Consider the following 26086-nt stretch of genomic DNA (forward strand, 5'->3'; position numbering starts at 1 on the left):
CAGGACAGTTCTTTTCAGAACTGAGAAGTCTCCTGAACACCCGAACAATCTACTCCGCGGTATTAGAATTAAGCAAGACATGTAGTTCTCTAAGAACAAACTCTACATGGCAAGTAGATACACACATGGTGTTGCCGCAAACCAAATTTGTAATATTTATTTTAGTTGTTGAAACATTGTTTTGCATGCTAAGCTTAGTTTCCAAAACATTTACTGTAGTAAAGGTTTCTATCTGAATACCAGTTTTAGAACTTGTTCACTGGATAAATTATTCATTTAATTTTTAGCTGTGCACGAATCATTACTGCCAAAAATGTGGTACAGTATTTTTGGTTTCAACAAAACAATTTCAACAAAACATTTGTTTTCCCTGATCTGCAGTATACAGGTCCAACTCTATCTTGTGACCTGATGAATAAATGTACTATAATTTAAAAAAAGCACTATATAATAATGTAGGGGACAGCACATCTCTGAAATATTGAAAGATGACGGTGATGTTGCAGTTAGGTTTTGGTTTCTTCTTCTAAACAAGTGAGATTAAAAAAGTCCAACAAAGTAAGTACATACATTTACAGGTTATAACTTTGGGTTCAGGTCAAACTGTAGTATATTTTGTACATATTTATTTATTTGAGTATTTACAGAAAACCCTTTTGTCAAATTATTAAATTATCTGCTCTGATATTGTGTGTGGTGAATTTATTTGGCCTTGCATGGTGCAATTAATGGATGGTTGTAAAATCCCATAAGGCTGGTTTCTACTGACTGACTGAACTAAATGCCAAATGCTGTTCTAGGTCAACAAACTTTCTGTTCCACTAGGTGTATGGGTCCAAACTTAAGAGTTATTATCCCTCCACACAATAAGAGAAAGAAAGAGTGGTGATGAGTTCTTAGGGCTGTTCCAGCCGGCAGGGTCACACAGCCATGCAAGGTTTTAAACGGACGTTAGAATGAGACGCTACTATTTCTTTCTCATCATAAACGTCCTTTTGTCAAAAAGCAAAGAACAAATTACAATCAAAGACAATCTGTGACAATCTTGTAAAGAGGCAATCGATTTCACTAACTTAGGATTAAAATAAGTACGGCCAAAAAATATGAATAAACAGATAAACTGGCATACACTAATTCAGTAGATTTTACATTGGCCCCATTAGGTTTATCTTCTTCTTTGTTTTCATCTTTATTTATTTTATATATACATGTAAAAACGTACCCAAAATCATTTTAAAATGTACCCAGTCAGTTTCCCTTGTGGTTTATTATTTGATATCTGATATAAAAAGTCGCATCCCCTTAAGGTGATCCCCTGTCTGCCGCTTCCCAGGTTGTATCGTTACCTGGGTGTGATCCTGGCTACATGGCAGTTTGCGGTTGAATGGCTTCTGACAGGCACCCCCCGAACAAAGATATTGACAAAATTGGGAGACCACCAACATAGGGCTAGATAGCTCAGCTGGTAGAGCGTCGGCACGTTAAGGAGTATTTGAGGAGTTGAGGAGTATTTGATCCAGTTTCAGATTAAAAACAGTGATAAGTTGTAAAAGCCAATGAATGAGCAATGTCTGCTACATTTTTCCCCTTATGAGTTTATGATCTATAAAGGGGAAATATGGCTCGAATGGGCGAAGTATAGACCATACTAGGCTAGACCATACCAAATGTGAATTATATCACGATCGAAGTGTCACTACTCATACAGATGGGGACAACTAATACATCGTTTTGGTTGGTTTTTTCTTTATTGGTAGAATACTGGTAATGGCCTGTGATCTTTGTAAGAGAAACAAAAGATGAATTTAACTGAAAGGTTACAAAATACCAAGCAAGTCTCGCGTGGTTGTTCGAATAACGGCGAGACTTCCGGCTCCCACACTCCATTACTTCATAGTGATAAACAAACAAATGGAGCATATCATAAATTGTAGAGAATATCGTTTTGGTATGATTTAGCGAGCGTAAATTATCAATGGTGTTTAATATACCCAGACCACTTCACATGTACATGTATGGGGTTAAAATAGAATACACAAATAGCTTTGTCCCAATAAGTGACTTTCCCACAGGGCCTAAAAATTACCCAATACCAATGCCAGCTGAATACATACTTGGAAAAAATTGTTTTCATTTGCTTTAATTGCCTAAGTCCAAAGTTATGTTTGTTATTTATAAGTTTCAAAGGCAACCCCAGATGCTGAAATTTGTCATTTTAATTAATACTAGCCTATATGTTTAACTAAATTTAAATTTCATCTTGACAAAACCTGAAATGTCAAAATTATTCTAGGCTTGTAGCAACACTTCTCAAGCAAAAAGAAAATACAGATGGACACTCAGATTTTGGAGCAAGACAATGCAGTAATTTAATTTCAAAAACTATTTCAAAACCTCGAATTCTAAATCGTGTTCAATTCATTTTATGTATATATATTTCCTTTTCGTGGGGGGACCTAATTTTGTTTTGTGTTTGAATGGGGGTGTTTCTTAATGTTTTTGTTCTTTTTAAACATCAATCTGTTGGCAGGCTAGACATTATGTGATATGTTATGGTATGGTTGTACCACTGCATGCACATCACTTGGGTGATGACATCCACACTCTGAATGGCTGCTTGTTGTAGGAGATCGCATCTCCACTGCTGCATGTTCATTCCTGCTTGCTGTACAGCCTGTCTGACTCCTACATGTTGTTGCCACTCAGGTGCCCCAAGGATGCGTTTTACTGCAGCCTTGAATGCAGAGTGTGCCATCTCTGTGCCGAATGCAATTCGGTGGTGCATAATGCATACTTCACTAGAAACTGAGAAGGTGACAGTGCAGTTTCTCCCTCGTCTTGTAGCGATCCCTCAGGGGAGCGTCAAGTCCAGACGTTGTAACCTGTCTCATCCATGAATGAAGACTATAAGATGTGCCAGAACACCATGCTGCAGGAACCATTCACCATATTGGACTCTTGATCAAGAACTTCAGGAGAATTCCTTGCATCAGGGATACGTCCTACACTAGTTTCAGTGTAAATATCATCCCATCCAATGCCCTGGGGCCTTATTCATGAAGCCCTCGTAAATCGGTCACTTACACGGCTCTAAGTAAGACGTTAGTAAGACTTTAGTAAGCCCTTACGTGTTATTCACGAAGCCTTCTTACTGCTTTACTACCGCGTTTCTTACTAAACCTCTCGTAACGCCTTCTTAAGCGGGAACGCGCTTGAGCTGAACAGTCATGGATTTGTTATGTAATTCACTGGAGCGTGATCTCATTGTCCAGAACAAGTATTTATACAGTGACTGGACTGGCTACAGTCACTTAGAAGATATTTGTCACCCTGCAAACATGGAGAGCCAGACTAAAGAAAGGAGGAAGACCGTTCAACGCGAGGAGGAGGCAAAGGGGTATTGGAAGGCGAAGTTTCTCGCCTGCTGAGATAGTGAAGTTAGTTGACCTTGTTGCATTGAATTGGTAGGTGCTTAACAACAAATTTTCAGATGTTGTAACGCTGAAGAGAAAGGCCGACACCTGGGCAAATCGCGGAGAATCATCTGTGTTGGAAAAGTCCTCAGAACTACCAAAGTGGTACATCACAAATGGGATGACATTCAGAGATTTCGCAAGCTTTCACACGACGCAAACATGCAATGAGAGTACAAAATGTAGTTGGTTACCCCTAAACTAAAAATATAAAATAAACAAACAAATGAAGTAAATAAAGTAAACGAAGTAAATGCTACAGAGCAACTCGTTCGCACCTTTGTAACCTCCCGACTTGACATGGGAAACTCTCTCCTCTATGGACTGCATAATAATCAATTTACCGCTTATCTCGTCTTCAAAATTTTGCCGTCAGAATTGTAACCCGGTCCAACACTAGAGCCGTATCACACCTATCCTACAAGATCTACATTGGCTACCCATTAAGGATAGAATCATCTTCAAGATCCTTGTGTATGTCTATCGCTCATATCAAAGGCACTTTATCACCATATCTCTCAGAAGGACTCCAACCCCATACTTCAAACAGCCAGTCTGTATGCGATCTAATAGCAAACATCTTTTAAGGAAACCCCTGGCCAAAACATCATGGGGTGAAAGATCAATTACTTCTGCTGGCCCTTCATTATGTAACGACTTGCCGGATCATGTTAAACTTTCTCCATCAATAGCTTTGTTCAAAACTTCCCTCAAGCCTCATCTGATGAGGACTTCATAACTTTTTCCTGTGTATTGTGTCACTGCGCCATGAGCATATTTAGATGGATACCCGCGCATTATAAATGTCCACTATTATTATTACTATTTACTAAATAAATAAACATAAATAATTATTTAATGATAAAATAAAATAAAAAAATCACGAAAAATTTACTAAAAAGTGAGAAAAAATCGGTAAGTAAATTCTCAAAAATTTTGGGAAAGTATGAGAATATGTCGCAAGGATTGTAGAACATATTAAAAGTTGTTGTAATTGACATAAAGCTCAATTCGCCCGAAAATGTCAGCCAGGAATGTTGAAAAAGGGCTTAAGAAAACACTATGAAGCCGAAAACACCCCACGTAGCACTAGTAAGGACTGACGCACTCGATTGAAGTTACGAGTGCTTCGTGAATATGACGCAACTCGCTAAGAACGAACTAGTAACACGTAAGTGCTTACTAAGGCCTAAGAAGGCTTCATGAATGAGGCCCCTGGCTATTAGCAGTAGCTGGAGACCTGGGGCTTCTCTGGCAGATGCCCATTCAAACTAGGCTTCATTTGGTGAAGTGTCAAGAAAGGATTAGTCATGTTAGGATGCCTTGCAGAAGGTTGTGCATGTCATACCTCCATGATCATACTGAGCGCTGCTCCTACTCTTGCCAGCGTCTCTCGCCTTCCAGTTTTCAAATATGTTGCAACGATTGATCTTGCTGTGGACTTGTTGATAATCAAGTTGGCAGTAAGCTCAATGAAGTCTTGCTTGTTTCCTTTGAAATCCTCATTCAACCTCTCTCGATCGACCTGGACCACTCTAGATTGCAACCACGAGCTGCTATTACTAGAAATATGCGTGTAACTGTAGCGAAATCTTGTCTTTGAAGTACATTGGCAAAGTGACTCAAGTGGCAACAGGTGAACCGTATTTATGCCTTAAAAATTAATAGGGAAACAAAAGATTGCAAACATTCCAGAAATGGCCCATATAAATGAATTTGAATGACTATAAACACACGCCTCTAAAGCTCCTGCCATTTGAATGCTGCTTTGTTGAATTGTTAATAAGGGAATCAATATGTGGTGAAGAGGTTTTCAACTAGTGGTTTAAACCTGCGCCGACCATTTGATCATTTTATCGAGACGAAGTCGCGGTAAATAATCAAGAACCAGGCCTCGGCGGGTTTAAACCACTAGTTGAAAGCCGATTCAACACACTTTGATTCCCATTCATAAATACCTTTTCGGTAAAAAAACATCAACACTTTTTGGTCAAAAGGTAAAATAAATGCAAAAATTATAATTGTTCAATGATTTCTTTTAACACAACACCCCTCCTGCTATGAAATGGTAAAGCCCTCCGCCGCCCTCGGGTAAACATGTTATAACACTTTTTACTGGTGTTATATCATCCGTTCAAACAATTCGAACACCTCGTGATGCCCTCTCGACCAATCAGAATGGATAAATTGTCTTAGGTATTTATGAATGAGTATTATTAACCGAGAAAACCTACATCAAAACGGCCCTGCGACATATTGCGGACCCATTTTATTCACCCACACCACAAACATGTATTATACATGCAAAAAGCATCTATGGAATGAAAAGCTGGTCAATACGTTGGAAAGCAACAGTTCTTGGGAATGTTGATACGTAGATGTTGTAATGGACCCTTCCCATGAAATATGCTAATTACATTTACGCATGCGTACAGACCCTATTGGTTGGCAAACGCCATAGAGTTGTGCACTAAGCAGACGCGATTGCGCGTCTGTGTCACGCAGCCATTAGCCATGTACAAAACAGCGCGATTTTCCCTCATTTTGCCAACCAAAATGTTAGTGTGCACGCGCTGTGTGCAATTTACATATTTCATGGGAAGGGTCTATTGTAATACCCAGAACAACGACCACCAACAAGAGATGGATAACAATTAACATGTATAGTTTGACACATTGGAGTCCAGAATAGCACCGTTTCACACAGACTTATAATCAGTACAGCAACATGATTTCCCTAAAGCAATTATTTATTTGAAGCGGACATTTTTTTTTGAAATGATTTTAAGTGAAATGAATTTTAGAGCACAAAATTATGAAGTTTTGAAAAAAATATAGGTTTCCCCAGCCAATTTCAGCAAAACATCATTCAATTTCATCAACATGCATTCAAATCCACGCATTTTCCCCATATCTTCTCAAACTAGTTTTTTTTTTTTTTTAGCTCTTGATGCATTCAATTTCGTTTTCATGCACACATGATTGCGTTTTTGTCGTTCAGATTCGCTTCAGTCATTCTATTTCATTTATAGGTATTCAAGACTACACTTTGACTATTCTCAAGTTGAATTTTTACTACCAATTCACAATCGATGCATTCAAACTAGAGGTGTTTCCATGTATTTTCACATGTGTTTTAAAGGCAACGGACACTATTGGTAATTACTCAAAATAATTATTAGCACGAAACCTTACTCGGTAACGAGTAATGGGGAGAGGTTGATGGTATAAAGCATTGTGAGAATTGGCTCCCTCTGAAGTAATGTAGTTTTCGAAAACGAAGTAAATTTTCCACGGATTTGATTTCGAGACCTCAGATTTAGAACTTGAGGTCTAAAAATCAACTTCGTGTGACAAGGGTGTTTTTTTCTTTAATTATTATCTCGCAAGTTTGATGACCGATTAAGCTCAAATTTTCACAGGTTTGTTATTTTATGCATATGCACATGCATATACACCAACTGTGAAGGCTGGTCTTTGAAAATTACCAATAGTTTCCACTGCCTTTAAATGAAATTGTTTCTTTTACGTTGTCCTTCCTTAAAGTTAAAGCCTGCACCTGATAACTTTGAAATGCAAAACTGATATTGCCTTGATACATTTGTTTGCCCTTGTATACATTTTGTTGTTTGTGTTTTTTCTGCTAACGTGAGGACCACTTAAAATAAGAGGTTAACCAATGTCTTAAATGAAACAAAGCTTAAAGAAAGGGGTCGTTTATACTTTAAAAAAAAAATTATTCTTAAAAGCTTCAACCAGTCTCGCTCTATCTGCATGGTTCACTCTCTCTACCGACCTCGGGCAGCCATCTTTTTAGCCAAAATCGCTTACTTGGAGAAAATGCCAAACTGGTGAAGAAATAAGATTTCCATCAAAGTAGGCCTTTCTGCCTTTGAATAGGCACCTAACAAAAAAAATTAAAGTACATTTTATGTAGAATTTGAATGCAAACATTTCTTGGAAATTTTTGGCTCTATACGAAATTAAATGGTTGACCAGGTCTTCCTGCATGGCTTTTACGAAATTGAATGATTCTTGCAGCCTAGTGAAATTGAATGATCTGAATTTGACCAGTGAATGCTAAAGTAGTGAAACTGAATAATACTTTTTGACTGTTGAATGATGATTCAACGGAGAATTTGTATACAAATAATGAATGATTATAAGTGCAATGGTGCGAATATTTTCATGAATTGAAAGGAGGAATGTTCAATTCAACGAGGCGGGTCCGAATTGAATGGAACAATCCAGCTTTCAACGAATGAAACTATTTGCACTATTGCAAGAATCAAAAACATTCATTACTTATTTTATGTATACTACTGTAACATCCAAGTAGATCTTTGTCATTTTGATTGGAGGATACAACTTTCAAAACAAACAAAGCGTACGCCTACAATTTTTACCAAAGACACATGCGTTACCATAGACACGTGCAAGCAGTGATGTTTTTTACTCGGCGTGTAATAGTACTTTTCGGATGGAACGAAAAATGCGCAGTGAATGGAACAAAAAATGCACGGTGAGTGACGTAGCGTGCAATAGTACTTTTATTTCCTAACACGTGACGGACAATCCTCTAATCAAATTACAAGGATCTGCTTGGGTGTTACGTAATAAAGACTATTACATGGCGCAATTTTTTGTGGTGGGTTTTGGTCAGCATATATTCCTCACAAATCCGTCATTTTCGTGAAATAATGCAGCTCCCAACGTTAAAAAATTCCCGCTTTGCTCGTACTCTCACAGTGTTTTCTGCTGATGTGCTTAGGCGTATTGATTCAAGTGCAAGTGCAAGAGACAGGATGCAAGACACATTTAATTATTGGTCACCGTACCTTGACTAAACAAATGCAAGAATGCGTGTTGTGCGTCTTGCGTACGTACGGCAGACTGTGAGAATACGATCATAAACGGGAATTTTTTAATGTTGGGAGCTGCATTATTTCACGAAAATGACGGATTTGTGAAGAATATATGACGACCAAAACCCACCGCAGTAAAATGTATGCTGCCATGGAATGTGAATCTGTTGAAATTAGTGGCTTATTGCAGGTAAGATTTGAATTATGAAGCTTTGGAAATTTTCCGCCCCAGAAGTGGACCCTGATATCCAGGACATCACTGTAGTGTAATACAAAAGTGTAAGGCAGCCAGGGCTAACATACATTGTACAAAAGTGTAAGGCAGCCAGGGCTAACATACATTGTACAGCAGTGTGATTATTTAATGAACGGGTTAGTCTTTATCTTGCACTGACTTGATTTCAAGACACTGAACACCTTTGTCAAAAAGCAGTCTTCTTTCTCTACGTTATTGCAGAGGGAGCCATTTCTCACTATGTTTTATACTATCAACAGCTCGCCATTACTTTTAGGAATAACCAATAGTGTCCAGTGTCTTAAAATGTGTTTGTGCCTAACTGGATTACCTTTGATTTAATACCAAGAATACATTCATACATTTACATGAAAATAAAGTTTGTTCTTCTATCTGTAATTCTTTATTTTATAAATAAAAATAATACAAATTCAGAAATCGCCATCAAATGGATATTATTTACAATTGAATAAGCAATCATTATGGCTAGATCACTAACTGATTTCTTAATGAATGTATCCATTCAGCATTTGGCATTATACATCCATATACAAGATGGGCACGCACCATCCGGTCATTAACTCTTCACAGAGGCAGTGCACAGTCAATGACTGTATCATCATGACAATTATAGACAATCTGTGTTTACTCATTCCCCCGGATAGAAACTATAGTACAAGCAGAATTAGCTAGGGGTGATTCTTTGAAATATAGAGTCAAGTTGGTCAGACACTGCTCTAGATGCAAAGGTTGTTGGTTCAAATCCCATCTGAGTAATACATGTATGCCTGGTTTTTTCTTCTTCACAGAACTCAGGATAGTACTGAGTATACAGTGCTTACAAACATCGGTGTATATGGTTAAAACCAAAATTAATATATAGTCACCTTTAGCTTAGAAGCCCCATAAGCCCCATACGAATTGAACACACATTGAGATAGGATGCACCAGGGGTCGATTTCACTAACGTGTTTTGGTCATCGCAAACGCCGAAATCGATCGCTAAATCTGAAATCCATCGCAACTTAGCGATGGATTTTTAGCCGACGATTTCACTAAAACTTAACGATGAATATACTCGTCGCAGGGTTTTATTTAGCGATGACAATCTTGCGATGACATGTTAGTGGTCGCAAAGTAAAAGTTCATCGCAAACTTATAATACATGTACATCGCACCATTATGTGCTTATAGTTATAGCGGTGTACGTTTTGGCGTATAAATTGCCCGTGATTTAGAGTAAAATGAGTGGCGCTACATTATTTTAGTCTTGCGGTCTTTTACCTGGTAGACTCAGATTGCCGATGACAACTATCAGCGACGCAACTGCAGCAAAGAGCCCCTTAATATCGGTAAAAAGGAGATACTATATGGGTTCGATTATTTTAACCATCATTTTTAGAAAAAATGTGTAATGTATTGGCAAATTGACAGTGTGAAGCTATATTATTAGACAGATATGTCAGAATTTTCATCAACCCCACCGTAACAACAGATTTACGAAAACTGTTTATTAAAATCTAAAATTATAATAGAGGCCATAGGCCTATAAATGCTTTAACCCTTTGTAAATGAATGCCTAAACATCGTCCACAATAGTTCATATGCACCAACATGACAACGACTTACATATAAACTGCACAATGCCATTTCATTTCGAGCGACGACCGACGATTTTGTTGCGGAATGTCAAAGGTCACTACTATTAGCCTCGTACAAAAACTTTAGTCCCCTTTTAACGTCATCGCAATTGCGATGACTTTAGTGAAACGCAGAATTAGCAACATCGCAATTGCGATGGATTCGAGGTTTGCGATCTCATCGCAAGTGTGCTAACGATGATCGCAAACATAGTTAGTGAAATCGGCCCCTGGTTACACTAGATCTAGAAAGGTGAATAGAGATCTGGCATTGGTCCACGTGATTATTTAGTGCATTACGGGCTGATCTGTCTACAAAACACAGAGCCCTAGGGTCTAGGGGTTGGACATGAAACTATGCTCATGAAACTTGGACATAACCAACTATGTTGGTTCTAATGCCACTCGAGTCATTTGCCTATAGATTTGTTTCGCAGACGTCTGGAAAGTACTTAGTGTACAGTGCCTAATACATGTCGTTGTAAGGGTAAAAACAGTATATTTTTATAAGTACTATTTTTTCTTTTATCTAATGTTTGTTTGATTTGTTGTTTAAGGACATACATGTAACCAAAAACATCTGTAACCCCCTAATTTAATGTAGAGCTTTTGTATGGACGTATGGAGTTAGAGCGGGAGACATCGTAGATATGCAGTTGAACTTGGGTTACCATACTCATCAACTCATCCCTGATGCAGTGGATCAATACTGATGAAAGGAAATAACATTCAATATTAAATGAACTGCAATGGAAGTCAGATATACGGAATAAGAACAATATCAATTATTGGAAATTAACTGCCGTGGCATGGTCAAGTGTTATAGAACTAACTAAACTTGATTCAATAGACACATTGCTTCAATGTCTTTCAACCTTAGTTCATTAAAAGTGGAGGATTTTGTGATATTCTAGCCTGAGATTTTTATCCCTTTTGTTCAAGTTCTTGGGAGTCCAGTGGACATGCAGTAAACACAATCACACACCTCAACTCTGCTGAGCCATTTTTCCCCCAATTGTTTGAAATACATGCAACTTAGTTTGTTTACCGTAATTTCTGGATATGAATCTTTGAACAAATATTTTAGGTCTAACAAATAAGGGGCATTGCTGTACAAGGCGCAACATGATAATAAACGCAGGCTGGCTTGCCAAATCCCATTCACTGCTGGTAGATCAACACATGGGGTCATAACGTAAAGGTTTTTTTCATTTATTTATCACGCTGATAAATAAAACACCCCTTCTATTTATTTTATCTTTTTTCATTTTAGTTTTCTAAAAAAGTTGCTTTATAATTATTTTGTCACACAACAAGCGTGCAGTCACATTTTCCAAACTTTTCCCAATGAATGGACTGCAAGTCTTTGATATTGACTTTTTTGCAAGAGACAGTGAATGCTTTCTTAGTATTGTTTTTACAAAACATACGCCCTCTGTTGGCAGAGTCTGAAAACGCATTCACGATAACATACATGAACAACTTGTACAATATCTAGTGCGCATATTCCATTTGAGCCCGCACTCGCAAGTGCTGTTTGCTTTCTGTGGCTGAGATGCCAAAAATGCTGGGTCACAGCAGCGCAAATACATGGAAAATCTTGGTATTTTTGACTCTTTATGTGAACTAGTGGGAAACCACTGTTTTCATACTCTCCTGTCAGGGAAAGTGTGGAAACCAGTAAGAAAGAATATTAATCACATGAAAAGTTCAAAAGACAAGGACATGTACAAAACATATACATGTAGTGCTGTCACGACCAATCCATGTCACGATCAATCCAAAGCCATGTGCTGCACTTGTGTGCTTGGAACAATCCGTCTGTCATCGGTTTGTGCTGATATTACTGTTGTGCAAAATCTTTGAAGATGGCCTTTGAGGATCACGCAAGCATTTTGAATATTCAAACAACAATTGCAGCATAAAAAAAGGCAGCTTTTGGGAATTTCAAAAATTCCATCTTTATAAATTGCGCCCAACATTATTATTAATGCGCGCAGCAGCATGGCAGTGACTTAGTTCTCCGGTTGATGTTTGTCAAAGCTTGTTTAAACTATGCAACATGAACAGTGCGGTTTTTATTTGAAGAAAAATTATAAAAAGTAGAAACACCAATGTATTATTTTTGAATATGTAAGATTTCATGCAGCCATCATCACAATGAAATCAATTGATATCAGATAAGGCGCATCGGTAGATAGGACGCAGTGATTTTTGGGACCTTTGAAAGTCAAAAACTAAGACGCGTCTTATCGGCAGGACATACAGTAATCCTTCTACATGTAGGTATCGTTTGAAAAAAAACAATTGAAGACGTTTGCAATCATGTAGGTGAAAACAGTCTTGTCTGGACATTTCAAATCATCTCAAATATTTAAACTATGTAGTAAGAAAACTCAAACACATGCAACTTACATCAGACATATGTGCTGTACAGTGCTGACTGCAACTCTTCACTGTGTCTGTAAAAACATCAACAGGAAACAACATTGTGACATTGTAACGATTTGAGGATTTGTATAGCAATAATAATACAAAGTTCTTATAAAGCGCACATATCCTAGACACTAGATCAAGGCGCTGAACAAATAGAGAAATAACAAGAAACAAATTAATGGGCTCTCTAAGGACATTTAGGAAGAAGCATCAAATATGAATGAATCTGTTTTTGTTTTGTTTTCAAGATTTTCAATCATGCTCATGTTGTACCCAAAAGCATTACAATCAGTCAATGCTTACCATCAGCTACTTACAATAGTAACACTTTGTTGATCAACTAAACAAGATGTTGTTTAAAGGGTACATGTATGTACGCTTTTCCAACACAAAACACACAATGTCCATAGATATATATGTAAATTATACTTACACAGTTTGAAAATGATTATAGTAGAAAGCGTAAAAATTTACCTTAAAGTATTACTTACTGAGGTGCTGTAGTTATTGAGAAATGAGAAAAACTATGTCACAAAAATAATTTTTGTGTCAGCTTTAGCATGTTAAAATATATTAACCAGTTTTGATATTAATCTCACAAATTTTATTATTTTACCAGTTTTGATATACATGTACATGTAACCAGTTTTGATATGTTACCACAACATAACTGGTTAATAGGTTTTACATGCTAAAATAATTGTTGTGTTACTGAGATAGAAAATATTTTGTGACTTGTTTTACTAATTTCTCAAAAACTACAGAACCTCAGTTAGTAATATTTGAAGGGAAGCTTCGTACTACCATTATCTTTAAACCCTGTGAACTTAATGTAAATCTCTGGACATTTTGGATATTGTTTTTTACCTTTGTATCTAGCGCTTTGAGGCCTTATTTGGCAATTAGGCGCTTTATAAATATCTTTTTATTATTATTATTATTATTATTATTATTATTATTATTTTGAAAAAGTACCCAAATCCTTTAAACACATGAAACATTTGTTTATTTATGATGTGATAGTTTAAAAGCTAATCCACAGTCAAACAACATAAAATCATATACAGACATCAGTACCCAAACATGCAGGACAAATACAGCAAAAATAGCACTTCAAATTTAATTGGAAAAGAAGGGGAGGCCTATACTGTGGTTCACAGGTTAATACAAAGGGGAGTTACAAACTCAACACAAGGAAATTGGTACTGCTTTAATTAAAAGGAGCTCTTGACTGGATCAATTTGACTTTACCTTTTCAATTCTGTCAGCAATGTAGGCATAAAGTAAAATGGAAGACAGCTGGATTTAAAGTTATGTAATGATAGTTGAAAAGGCATGGAATGCTAAATATACAAAGTATTGCTTTTACTTTACTTTAGCATGGTCTTAGCTCTGTGTTCACAGTGACTGCAATATATTGATACTACTTGAGATGCATAATACAAATCATATCACACAATAATTATGTACATGTGTGTATTGATTGTTAACCAACAATTATGTAGGTGTATGGTAAGAGTGATATTGCACCACAATGTAGGCATAATATGGTCAAATGAGATCACACAACAATTATGTAGGTCTATGGACAAATTATATTAGGCCTCAAAATAAAACCCACTGCACCCACAGTAATTGATGTGGTGCCAAGTGCTTTTGCTGGGGTGTCCTTTACCAAGTAACATTTCCCTCATTGAAGTGCCCTTACCAGAAGGAAATTGCTGTGCCCCTTTCGAGGGTGAAGTTCAAGGCCTGTGGTATCACATGACAATTATGTCGGTGTATAGTAAAATGATATCACACAACAGTTAGCTTTGGTAAAATGATATCACACAACAGTTATCTTTGGTAAAATTATATAACACAACAGTTAGCTTTGGTAAAATGATACCACACAACAGTTAGCTTTGGTAAAATGATATCACACAACAGTTAGCTTTGGTAAAATGATACCACACAACAGTTAGCTTTGGTAAAATGATACCACACAACAGTTATCTTTGGTAAAATTATATAACACAACAGTTAGCTTTGGTAAAATGATACCACACAACAGTTAGCTTTGGTAAAATGATACCACACAACAGTTAGCTTTGGTAAAATGATACCACACAACAGTTAGCTTTGGTAAAATGATATCACACAACAGTTAGCTTTGGTAAAATGATATCACACAACAGTTAGCTTTGGTAAATGATATCACACAACAGTTATCTTTGGTAAAATGATATCACACAACAGTTAGCTTTGGTAAAATGATATCACACAACAGTTAGCTTTGGTAAAATGATATCACACAACAGTTAGCTTTGGTAAAATGATATCACACAATAATTATCTTTGGTAAAATGATATAACACAACATTATCTTTGGTAAAATGATACCACACAACAGTTAGCTTTGGTAAAATGATATCACACAACAGTTAGCTTTGGTAAAATGATATCACACAACAGTTAGCTTTGGTAAAATGATATCACACAACAGTTAGCTTTGGTAAAATGATATCACACAACAGTTATCTTTGGTAAAATGATATCACACAACAGTTATCTTTGGTAAAATGATATCACACAACAGTTAGCTTTGGTAAAATGATGTCACACAATAACTATCTTTGGTAAAATGATATAACACAATAATTATCTTTGGTCAAATGATATAACACAACATTTGGCTTTGGTAAAATGATACCACACAACAGTTAGCTTTGGTAAAATGATGTCACACAACAGTTAGCTTTGGTAAAATGATGTCACACAATAACTATCTTTGGTAAAATGATATAACACAATAATTATCTTTGGTCAAATGATATAACACAATAATTATCTTTGGTCAAATGATATAACACAACATTTGGCTTTGGTAAAATGATACCACACAACAGTTAGCTTTGGTAAAATGATACCACACAACAGTTATCTTTGGTAAAATGATACCACACAACAGTTAGCTTTGGTTAAATGATACCACACAACAGTTATCTTTGGTAAAATGATATCACACAACAGTTAGCTTTGGTAAAATGATATCACACAATAACTATCTTTGGTAAAATGATATAACACAATAACTATCTTTGGTAAAATGATATAACACAATAATTATCTTTGGTCAAATGATATCACACAGTAATTATCTTTGGTAAACTGATATCACACAACAGTTAGCTTTGGTAAAATACTATCACACAATAACGATCTTTGGTAAAATGATATAACACAATAATTATCTTTGGTCAAATGATATAACACAATAATTATCTTTGGTCAAATGATATAACACAACATTTGGCTTTGGTAAAATGATACCACACAACAGTTAGCTTTGGTAAAATGATACCACACAACAGTTATCTTTGGTAAAATGATACCACACAACAGTTAGCTTTGGTTAAATAATACCACACAACAGTTAGCTTTGGTAAAATGATATCACACAACAGTTAGCTTTGGTAAAACGATACCACACAACAGTTAGCTTTGGTAAAATGATATCACACAACAGTTAGCTTTGGTAAAATGATATCACACAACAGTTAGCTTTGGTAAAATGATATCACACAACAGTTAGCTTTGGTAAAATGCTATCACACAACAGTTAGCTTTGGTAAAATGCTATCACACAACAGTTAGCTTTGGTAAAACGATACCACACAACAGTTAGCTTTGGTAAAACGATACCACACAACAGTTAGCTTTGGTAAAATTATATAACACAACAGTTAGCTTTGGTAAAATGATATAACACAACAGTTAGCTTTGGTAAAATGATATCACACAACAGTTAGCTTTGGTAAAATTATATAACACAACAGTTAGCTTTGGTAAAATGATATAACACAACAGTTAGCTTTGGTAAAATGATATCACACAACAGTTAGCTTTGGTAAAATGATACCACACAACAGTTAGCTTTGGTAAAATGATATAACACAACAGTTAGCTTTGGTAAAATGATATCACACAACAGTTAGCTTTGGTAAAATTATATAACACAACAGTTAGCTTTGGTAAAATGATATAACACAACAGTTAGCTTTGGTAAAATGATATCACACAACAGTTAGCTTTGGTAAAATGATATCACACAACAGTTAGCTTTGGTAAAATGATACCACACAACAGTTAGCTTTGGTAAAATGATATCACACAACAGTTATCTTTGGTAAAATACTATCACACAATAATTATCTTTGGTCAAATGATATAACACAATAATTATCTTTGGTCAAATGATATAACACAATAATTATCTTTGGTCAAATGATATCACACAGTAATTATCTTTGGTAAAATGATATCACACAGTAATTATCTTTGGTCAAATGATACCATATTAAATGTATGACACGCATATTGGTCTTTAAAATGGTAACGAGCAGACCTCACATACTGACAGAATGCACATTTTGCCATTCATCTATGATCTCATATGGCCCATGTGTACCAAAATCATGTAGATCCTCTGATCTTTAAACAGTGAACTCTTTTAAGACCACTCATTTCGATTTAATCATCAGAATATGCCAAAACAAGTCTACTTTCGTTAATTGTCGACTCTTTTCAGTACAAAATGTCTTAAAACCCAATATGAAACTGAAATTATGTTGTTTGACATTGTGATTACTAGGCGAGTCAAAGAGAAGTTGGCCGGGATGTGTGAATTTGTTTTCTCCCCCGCCTTCTATTATCTTGATCCACTTGGGTACCAATGATTTGGTTACAAATGATGTTTCTCCATTCGGCAGAGTATTTTTATTTTTATGGAGGAGGTGCGTGTACACTTTCCTTATGCCAGGGTCATATGGGCGGATATACTTCCTCTGGTTTTTTATTTTAGGGCCCGGTCGCAGAAAAGCATGGAACGTCAGCGGAAGGCTATCAATCGGGCTGCTCGGGCTCATGCAGAAATAATTGGGTGTGGGGTTCTTCATCATCCCCAGTTCACAAGGACAGATTTGTCACTGTTTAGGTTTGATGGGATTCATTTGTCAGTGGCGGGCAACAGAGCCTTTTGTCAGGATTTGACCAATTGTTTTAAGGGGTGTGGGTCAGTTTAAAGTTTTTAATGTGTGGCCTGGGATTTTTCCTCGGCACAAGTAGTGGTTTTGTATTTTGTGGTAGGCGTTAGGATTTGCAGTTGTTGTTCACCTTTGGGGCGCGCTTTGCGCGTTTGGTATTGTTTTGCTGAAATTTTTTTGCTGGTAAATAGGCTGTCAGGAAAGTTACTTGTCATTCTAATCATAAACCAAATATTATAATATTCATTATTAATAGTGCCTTTCAGTTCCCAAAGGCTACATGTACTTTACATTTCCCCTCGGGCGTTCCAACTTGGGGAATTAGAATTATGCCATGGGTACAATACAGTAGGTAATTCATCAATTGGCATTTTATTAGTAAATAGCGCATTTCGTTTTCGTTAGGGCTAGTTTATCCCCTCGGGCGTTCCAATGGTGTCTGTAGCAAATTGTGTCTGAGTATAATGCACATTTTGCCATTCATCTATGATCTCATATGGCCCATGTGTACCAAAATCATGTAGATCCTCTGATCTTTAAACAGTGAACTCTTTTAAGACCACTCATTTCGATTTAATCATCAGAATATGCCAAAACAAGTCTACTTTCGTTAATTGCTGAATTTTGTTTAGTACAAAATGTCTTAAAACCCAATATGCAACTGAAATTCTGTTGTTTGACAGTGTGATTACTGGGTGAGTCAAAGAGAAGTTGAACGGGATATGTGAATTTGTTTTCAAAACAAACAAATGAAACACAGTTAAACATTTTATCAAGTACTCTTTTCTGCTTATTGGGAAAAACTAAATGAAAGAAATTTCTAAGAGGAGTTAGTACTTTAATAAAGGTAGTACTAAAACTTTGCAAGCTGTCCTCGGAACACTAGACAAAACTTTGCAAGCTCTCCTCGGAACACTAGACAAAACTTTGCAAGCTGTCCTCGGAACACTAGACAAAACTTAGCAAGCTGTCCTCGGAACACTAGACTTTTGTCTAGTGTTCCGAGGACAGCTTGCTAAGTTGTGTCCTCGGAACACTAGACAAAACTTAGCAAGCTGTCCTCGGAACACTAGACAAAACTTAGCAAGCTGTCCTCGGAACACTAGACAAAACTTTGCAAGCTGTCCTCGGAACACTAGACAAAACTTAGCAAGCTGTCCTCGGAACACTAGTCAAAAACTAGCAAAGCTGTCCTCGGAACACTAGACAAAACTTTGCAAGCTGTCCTCGGAACCTAGACAAAACTTTGCAAGCTGTCCTCGGAACACTAGACAAAACTTTGCAAGATCTGTCCCTCGGAACACTAGACAAAACTTAGCAAGCTGTCCTCGGAACACTAGACAAAACTTTGCAAGCTGTCCTCGGAACACTAGACAAAACTTAGCAAGCTGTCCTCGGAACACTAGTCAAAACTTAGCAAGCTGTCCTCGGAACACTAGACAAAACTTTGCAAGCTGTCCTCGGAACACTAGACAAAACTTTGCAAGCTTTCCTCGGAACACTAGTCAAAACTTTGCAAGCTGTCCTCGGAACACTAGACAAAACTTTGCAAGCTGTCCTCGGAACACTAGACAAAACTTAGCAAGCTGTCCTCGGAACACTAGACAAAACTTTGCAAGCTGTCCTCGGAACACTAGACAAAACTTAGCAAGCTGTCCTCGGAACACTAGACAAAACTTTGCAAGCTGTCCTCGGAACACTAGACAAAACTTAGCAAGCTGTCCTCGGAACACTAGACAAAACAAATGAATGACTTTTTTTCTACCCTTTGCTACTTACAACCCAATGACGAAGTCTAGTAAATTATCAAGATCCAGGCCTCGGCGGGTTTAAACCACTAGTTGAAAACCCATTCAACACACTTTGATTCCCATTCATAAATACCTTATCGGTAAAAAAACATCAACACTTTTTGGTCCAAAAATATATAAAAAATATAAAAATAATAATTGTTCAATGGTTTCTTTCAACACAACACCCCTCCAGTTATGAAATGATAAGGCCATCTGGTAAACAACTCCATATAAGGAGATTGCTGTACGCGTATGGTGTGATGTGGCACAACTGTTCCAGCTGTTGCTCTCGACCAATGGGAATGAAGAAACTATCTGATAAGCACAGGTGCAAGCTCGCGTGTCACGCCCATGTTTCAACCCTTTTTACTGGTGTTATATCATCTGTTCAAACACCCTCACGTGATGCCCTCTTGACCTTTCAGAATGGATAAACTGTCTTAGGTATTTATGAATGATTTTTAAATCATAAGTTTATTGTTCAACTTCTTTTTGCCTCAACCTGTAGTATGCAGACATGGGAAACATTGGAAAATGTCTACATAAAGGTAGTGTCGACACAGAGAGCTCAAATCTAAGCATCATCTAAGACTAGTATTCTCCATCATTACACCTGATATAGCTGCAGTTTACTTATAATTTAAAGCTGTAAGTTGTGGTGTATTTGGCTTACCATGTGTTTGATGTACATTTGTTGTCCTGTGGTGACAAGGATCCGTCCAATTCTGATCTTGGGTTTTCTTCACTTCATTGCTTTGATATGTAGGCTTCATCAAAAGTTTCTCCTTGGCTTTTGATTGGCAGTCAGTTAACATACAGGAGTCATTACATGCATTCTGATTTCTATTACTTCTTACAGACATACTGTTTGGTAAGACAGTTCGTTTGCAAGAGTCCTCATCCCATGCTTTTACATAGTTGGTTCCTGCCAATGTTGTGGTTTCTGTTCTAAGAGGTGCTGCAAAGTCTTCCTGTCTTGTACCTTTGTGGATGTACAGCTCTTGAAGTTGTTGCTTGAGTCTGTCTACTCGATGGACAGTGCCATGAAAGTCAATCAAGTTCTCATCTCTGCTATGTCTACCTGCTTGACTTGGCCTGTATTATTATAAGCAACATATATAACACATGTCAACAGCAGTACAAAGCAAATTAGAATACCTTATTCAACAGCAGTACAAAGCAAATTAGAATACCTTATTCAACTGCAGTACAAAGCAAATTAGAATACCTTATTCAACTGCAGTACAAAGCAAATTAGAATACCTTATTCAACTGCAGTACAAAGCAAATTAGAATACCTTATTCAACTGCAGTACAAAGCGAATTAGAATACCTTATTCAACTGCACACTGTAATGGGGGTATATAACACATGTCAACAGCAGTACAAAGCAAATTAGAATACCTTATTCAACTGCACACTGTAATGGGGGTCCATGGTGTACAGCCGAAAAGGGCATTAGCAACCAAGGCAAAGCCATTTGCTTTGTTGGTTAATCGTCTAATCACCAGCTGGCATCTAAGGAATCTTGTACAGGGTGTGGCAGACCATCTATTCATACCATCACCTTAGGTACATGTACCTGGGTGCAGGAATGTTTAAGTCACCTCTGTTTCTGGTTCTTCCGTTTGGTTCAGTTTACACCTTATTTTCTGTAGTCAACCCAGGCTAGTTTCTGTTGCCAAACTCCTAAGAAGAAAATCTCTTCAATCTTTAAAGACACTGGACACTATTGTATTTGTCAAAGACCAGTCTTCTCACTTGGTGTATCTTAACAAACCTGTGAAAATTTGGACTCAATTGGTCGTCGAAGTTGAGAGATGATAATGAAAGAAAAAACATCCTTGTCACACAAAGTTGTGTGCTTTTAGATGCTTGATTTCGAGATCGCAAATTCTAAATCTGAGTTCTCGAAATCAAATTCGAGGAAAATTACTTCCTTCTCGAAAACTACGTTACTTAAGAGGGAGCCGTTTCTCACAATGTTTTACACTATCAACCTCTCCCCACTACTCCTTACCAAGTAAGGTTTTATGCTAATAATTATTTTGAGTAATTACCAATAGTGTCCACTGCCTTTTATCTTTCAGGAAACCTTTGATTGCTTGTTTTCTTTAAATATCCCTCTTTTGAATTTTGATTCGACTAATGAGTATTTGAAGTATTTTCATATTATTTATCTATTTATTACGTGTTAATTTAGTTTCTCGCCTAGTCTTACATAAATTAGCAAGTTAATTGCGCAATTTGTCTCCTGACTCCTCATTGTTACATCAACACGAAGACAGTGTGCATTACACATGTTCCCCTGAGCCATGTAAATGTGTCTTTATAACATATCACATCACAGGATAGGTTATATCAACCAATACAATTCACAATCTATTAGCCAAAGGATAACAATTATGTGATGCCTAAGACTGAAGTGTATGTCTGTGACCAAGCAAGATGTACAGGTTCATTTATTTTTTCCCATCACAACTGTTGCTTTGCTCCATTTCAAAGTTTCTTTTTTAAATATGATCAATCCTGTTTCTTGATTTCTGAAACAGATCATGATCACTCAAAATTGATATTAACAGCAAAAGTGTTTTGGTTATTTGGTGACGCTATAGGGGCCTAATCATACTGTATTATCAAATGACAACAATTATTTGAGATAAATTTGAGCAGCAATGTATTCTTGCCTTCGTAACAGATGTAGACGTCGTTCAAGGTTTCTGGATTGTAGTACAGCATTGTTGTACTCTTTGTGAAGAACCTGATGAGTCTGGGAAGATATCCCTTCAAGATTACGCCCACCTTTTAATTTTGCTGAAAACAGAGAAAGGGGGAAGAAGGAAGTGACTAATTATCAGCAGTATTGTTATCATCAAGCATTTCTTTTGCAAACACGCGTTACGAGTCACCTGCTACATGTATGAGTGGTTCCAGCTTGAGTTTTGTCGGTCCCATCAATGTTTACAGTATTCAAAAATAAAAATGAATGTCCCCATGCTCCACATACATGTACCACTGTGTCCAAATCTCCCTGCCCAATCTTGTTTTTAAGGTGTGTTTTATTCAGGTTGTCATATTTGTCTCCAGGCTCCGAATTAAAACAAAATTTAGGTGTTGGGGTGGGGATGCCCTTGTCTCTTCGTAAAGGCAAAAGGTGCAATTCCCCTGTCCCACTACTGTGTGCCCCTTCCACTCTTTGCTTGCACTGTACGCGCATGCGGCCCATAGCAACAGTGAACATGGCACGCTAAAAAACCCATAACTCGGTTGAACAGATTTTGTTAAAAAATAGATGAGTAAGATGAAGCTAGATCTTTACTTCTTTGTAAATTTCGCTAGTATATTATTATTGTTGTTATTAAGTTAGACAAAGACATACATGTAGGCTCATGATTTTGATCTAGCATGGAACTGCACCTGTCACAGGCTCCTCCTAATGTCCTTGATGGATATGTCTGTGGTGGTAATGTACTCCAGTCTTTAATATTCCGTTTGGGTATGAAACCCTCGGAAGTAATACAAAAATGTTTGAGAACGCCCTTACACAGTAAAAAATATGGCGCATTGCAGTGCGGAACGCTGTCATACATGCAAGCAGTCTTCGGTGAGCTCCTCGACTGCCAAACCGTTGGCATCACCCAAGACGGACCGGCATACACACAGAGCTCGTTGACGGCCGCTGCAGTAAAAAGTATCATATGACTCGCATCAATTGAGACTAAATTAACTTGGGTTTTACTCAAAAATTATCTTGTCAATTTATCTCTCTATCTCAGTTTTTTTCTTTCCAAAAATGACAGCTGATTATGGCATTATACCAACGGCGCTGATAATCAGAAGACGTCCTCACCAAAAAAAAACTTTGCAGAACACTGATCACCAGTTACATATTGATACCAATAAAAATGCAAGAGTTTACTTACTGACTACAGAGGTACAGAGAGCTAAAGCAGTTGCCAGATCACCGTCATTCTCCATCTTTCTGGATTGAGTTTGAAGACCAACAACTTCAGCTAACAGCTTTTCACATACACTGTTTATGTTGGGTGTCATGTTTTCATCTGAAGCTGGATGCAAAGTTAGGTCATGAGCTTTGTGGAAACCAGAATGTCTTGCCATTTTCTCCTCTGTATCTTTAACATGTGGTGCCTCAATAGAGCTTGCACTGGATCGATCTCTGCTCCGGTAGCCAGAGTCACGGCTTGCAATAGAGTCTCTGTTGCGCAAGCTTTTCATTGGGCTACATTTGGGAATATGTTCCTGAAATGTTGAGTTTTGTTGGATTTCTTTTTCATTAAGGATCTTTTTTGTCTGGTTCATTTTCTCCAGTTCTTGGTCCATGTAAAGTGACACTTTAGAAAGCTGACCATATGCTGGAGACTCTAAAGCTGATGCACTCTTCTGGCCATTTGTTTGTTGAGTGGTACTCTGAGTCAGGTGCTCATCCAACTGCGTTGATACAACTGAGTGGGTACTGTCATAAAACATACCAGCTAATGATCCACACACTGCTGGATCCTGCATGTTGGAGTTGGCTCTACCAGCTAATGATCCACATACTGCTGGATCCTGCATGTTGGAGTTGGCTCGCATGGATGTATCGCTAGATAAGGAATGTGTCGTCTTTTGTTGGGCTTGGTTTTTTATAGCACTTGCTAATATTCCCTCAGTTGCCATGGGAATGCTCTGGACTGAAAGGGACTTATTTCCCTCTTGCAGACAGCCATGTGACATGAGATGACTCTTTGAATAATCAACTGCTGATTGAGATCTTAACATTCTATGATGGAGTTGATCATAGCCTTGCTGTAAATCAGGAACACTACTGTATCTATGAGAGCTGGACATTGCTGCATCATTGAAAGAGTTTTGACAATTAATGGAAATGGAATGTCTTGACTGGGAGTATCTGGGATCATAACAGGCTTGTTGGCTTGATCTTCCGCTCCAAGATTCATGTCTTTCTAACTTTCTTGGATGTGTTACATGACTAGTTTGAGTGTATCTTTGACAAAGATCTGATGAAATATAAGGTTTTTTTCCTGTGTTTGCTGGCTTGTTCTTTGCATATGACGAGTCAAAGCATGCCAAGTGAGATATTGGCTGACCCCTTGATCTGGATAGAGGCATATTTCCCCCTGTTTCATCGGCTCTACTAGTGCCATTCCCAACAGTTTTATACAGGAAAGGTGTTGCGGACTTAGACTTTACTGGCAGTTTATTATCAGGTTTAGCAGGGTATGAGAATTCAGGCTTAATGTCTTCATATCTCTGACTTGGGAATTCTTTAGTTTCTTGCATGTTCAAACGTCCTGTTTGGGTCCCTTGTGATTGGCTACTCTGATTAATGCTTTTGCCACCACTATATTTTGACTGCATTATTCTCAGGGCATCATGCCCTATCTCTACAACATGGTTACTCCCATGGGTTTTTTCTTGACGTTCTTTATCTGGTTCATACTCAAACACTGACTGCAATGGGTTTCCAGAAGAAGGTACAGCTGTTTAGAAAATAAAGAAGTGAATGTTTACAGACAGAAAAATTAAGTCACTCCAAAGTTATCAATCAATATAATACCTTGAATTAATATGGTGCTGAAGATAACAATGCAAAACAGTTATAGAGACTTAATGCATTCTACAAAGCGCCTCTAACACTTTAACAAAATGAGGTGCTCAATAACAGTGGAAACAATGATCAACAGTTTATTTCTGTTTGCTTGGTAATTGTAAAATGCAACAACTCTCCCCACAGATCTAAACAGACTTCAAAGAATGTAAAATATTGACTAATAGTTATAATAATAACCAGTTTTATAAAGTGCTTTTTACACTGGAAGGGCATCTCAAAGCGCTTATGTAAAACATTATAACCCTTGGTCACAGTGCCACTCAATTCATTCCTTAAACCGTCTCAGCTCCCTTAAGAGTATACAGCCTGTGCAACAAATCTACATGTGTATAACACAACATGTACTAAGCTAAATCAATCACGACAACCATCTCTGCCCCAAAAGGTACCCATTTACCCCCCGAGTAGTTTTAACACTTAAAAGTGTCTTGCTCAGAAACACAAATGTCACAACCTGGATTCGAACCCACACTCTGCTGAACAATAGCACCAGAGCTTGAGTTCGGTGCGTTTATCCACTCAACCAAGACACCCCCTGTTGATCTGTTTCTTTGTAGTTTTTTGTAGCTTTAACGACAGTGTATTTCATGTCCGTATTTATACGTACCTGCTGGACTCTTTGTATCTGTGTAGCCAGGTAATAATGTGGATTCTCTAGGAGCTGTTTCTGGTGATACTGGAGTACCATTGGGATTTGCAAACAACAGCAGTAATGGTTGAGAATGTCCCCTTTTGCATCGGTTAACAACGTCTCGCCAATTTGGCCCAACCTTGGAGAAGAAAAAGAAAAACGAAAGAAAGAACTAAGGAATCAAAAGGATAGTTCTCAAATAACATTTACAGTTGAGGCCAACAAAAACAGCATTTCTACTTCCCAGTGAATGAGCCATTTCTTTACACAAGACAAACAGTACATACACTATGCATCAGAATTCAATATTGTCCATAGGGACAAGACAGTCTTGGTGTATTGTCATGATTGTCA

At 37.3% G+C, this 26086-nt stretch overlaps 1 protein-coding gene across 2 annotated transcripts in view; it reads right to left on the minus strand.

The window, feature by feature from the left end:
* Positions 1-10375: 10375 nt before the first annotated feature.
* Positions 10376-26086, minus strand: part of LOC117303776 (inactive ubiquitin carboxyl-terminal hydrolase 54-like) — a 49260-nt gene continuing 33549 nt past the window's right edge. The window contains exons 11-17 of one of the 2 annotated variants that reach the window (XM_033788127.1): positions 25709-25871; positions 23393-24970; positions 22157-22283; positions 20143-20564; positions 13901-13910; positions 12629-12675; positions 10376-10922 (exon numbers count right to left, since the gene is read on the minus strand). In XM_033788127.1, the coding sequence (XP_033644018.1) occupies positions 12630-12675; positions 13901-13910; positions 20143-20564; positions 22157-22283; positions 23393-24970; positions 25709-25871 (2346 nt within the window). In that variant the 3' untranslated portion in view covers positions 10376-10922; position 12629. The remainder of the gene's footprint in view (positions 10923-12628; positions 12676-13900; positions 13911-20142; positions 20565-22156; positions 22284-23392; positions 24971-25708; positions 25872-26086) is intronic. The other variant, XM_033788128.1, reaches the window with a different exon arrangement.

Source organism: Asterias rubens, chromosome 20 (assembly GCF_902459465.1).
Source record: "Asterias rubens chromosome 20, eAstRub1.3, whole genome shotgun sequence".
Classification (NCBI taxonomy): Eukaryota; Metazoa; Echinodermata; class Asteroidea; order Forcipulatida; family Asteriidae; genus Asterias; species Asterias rubens.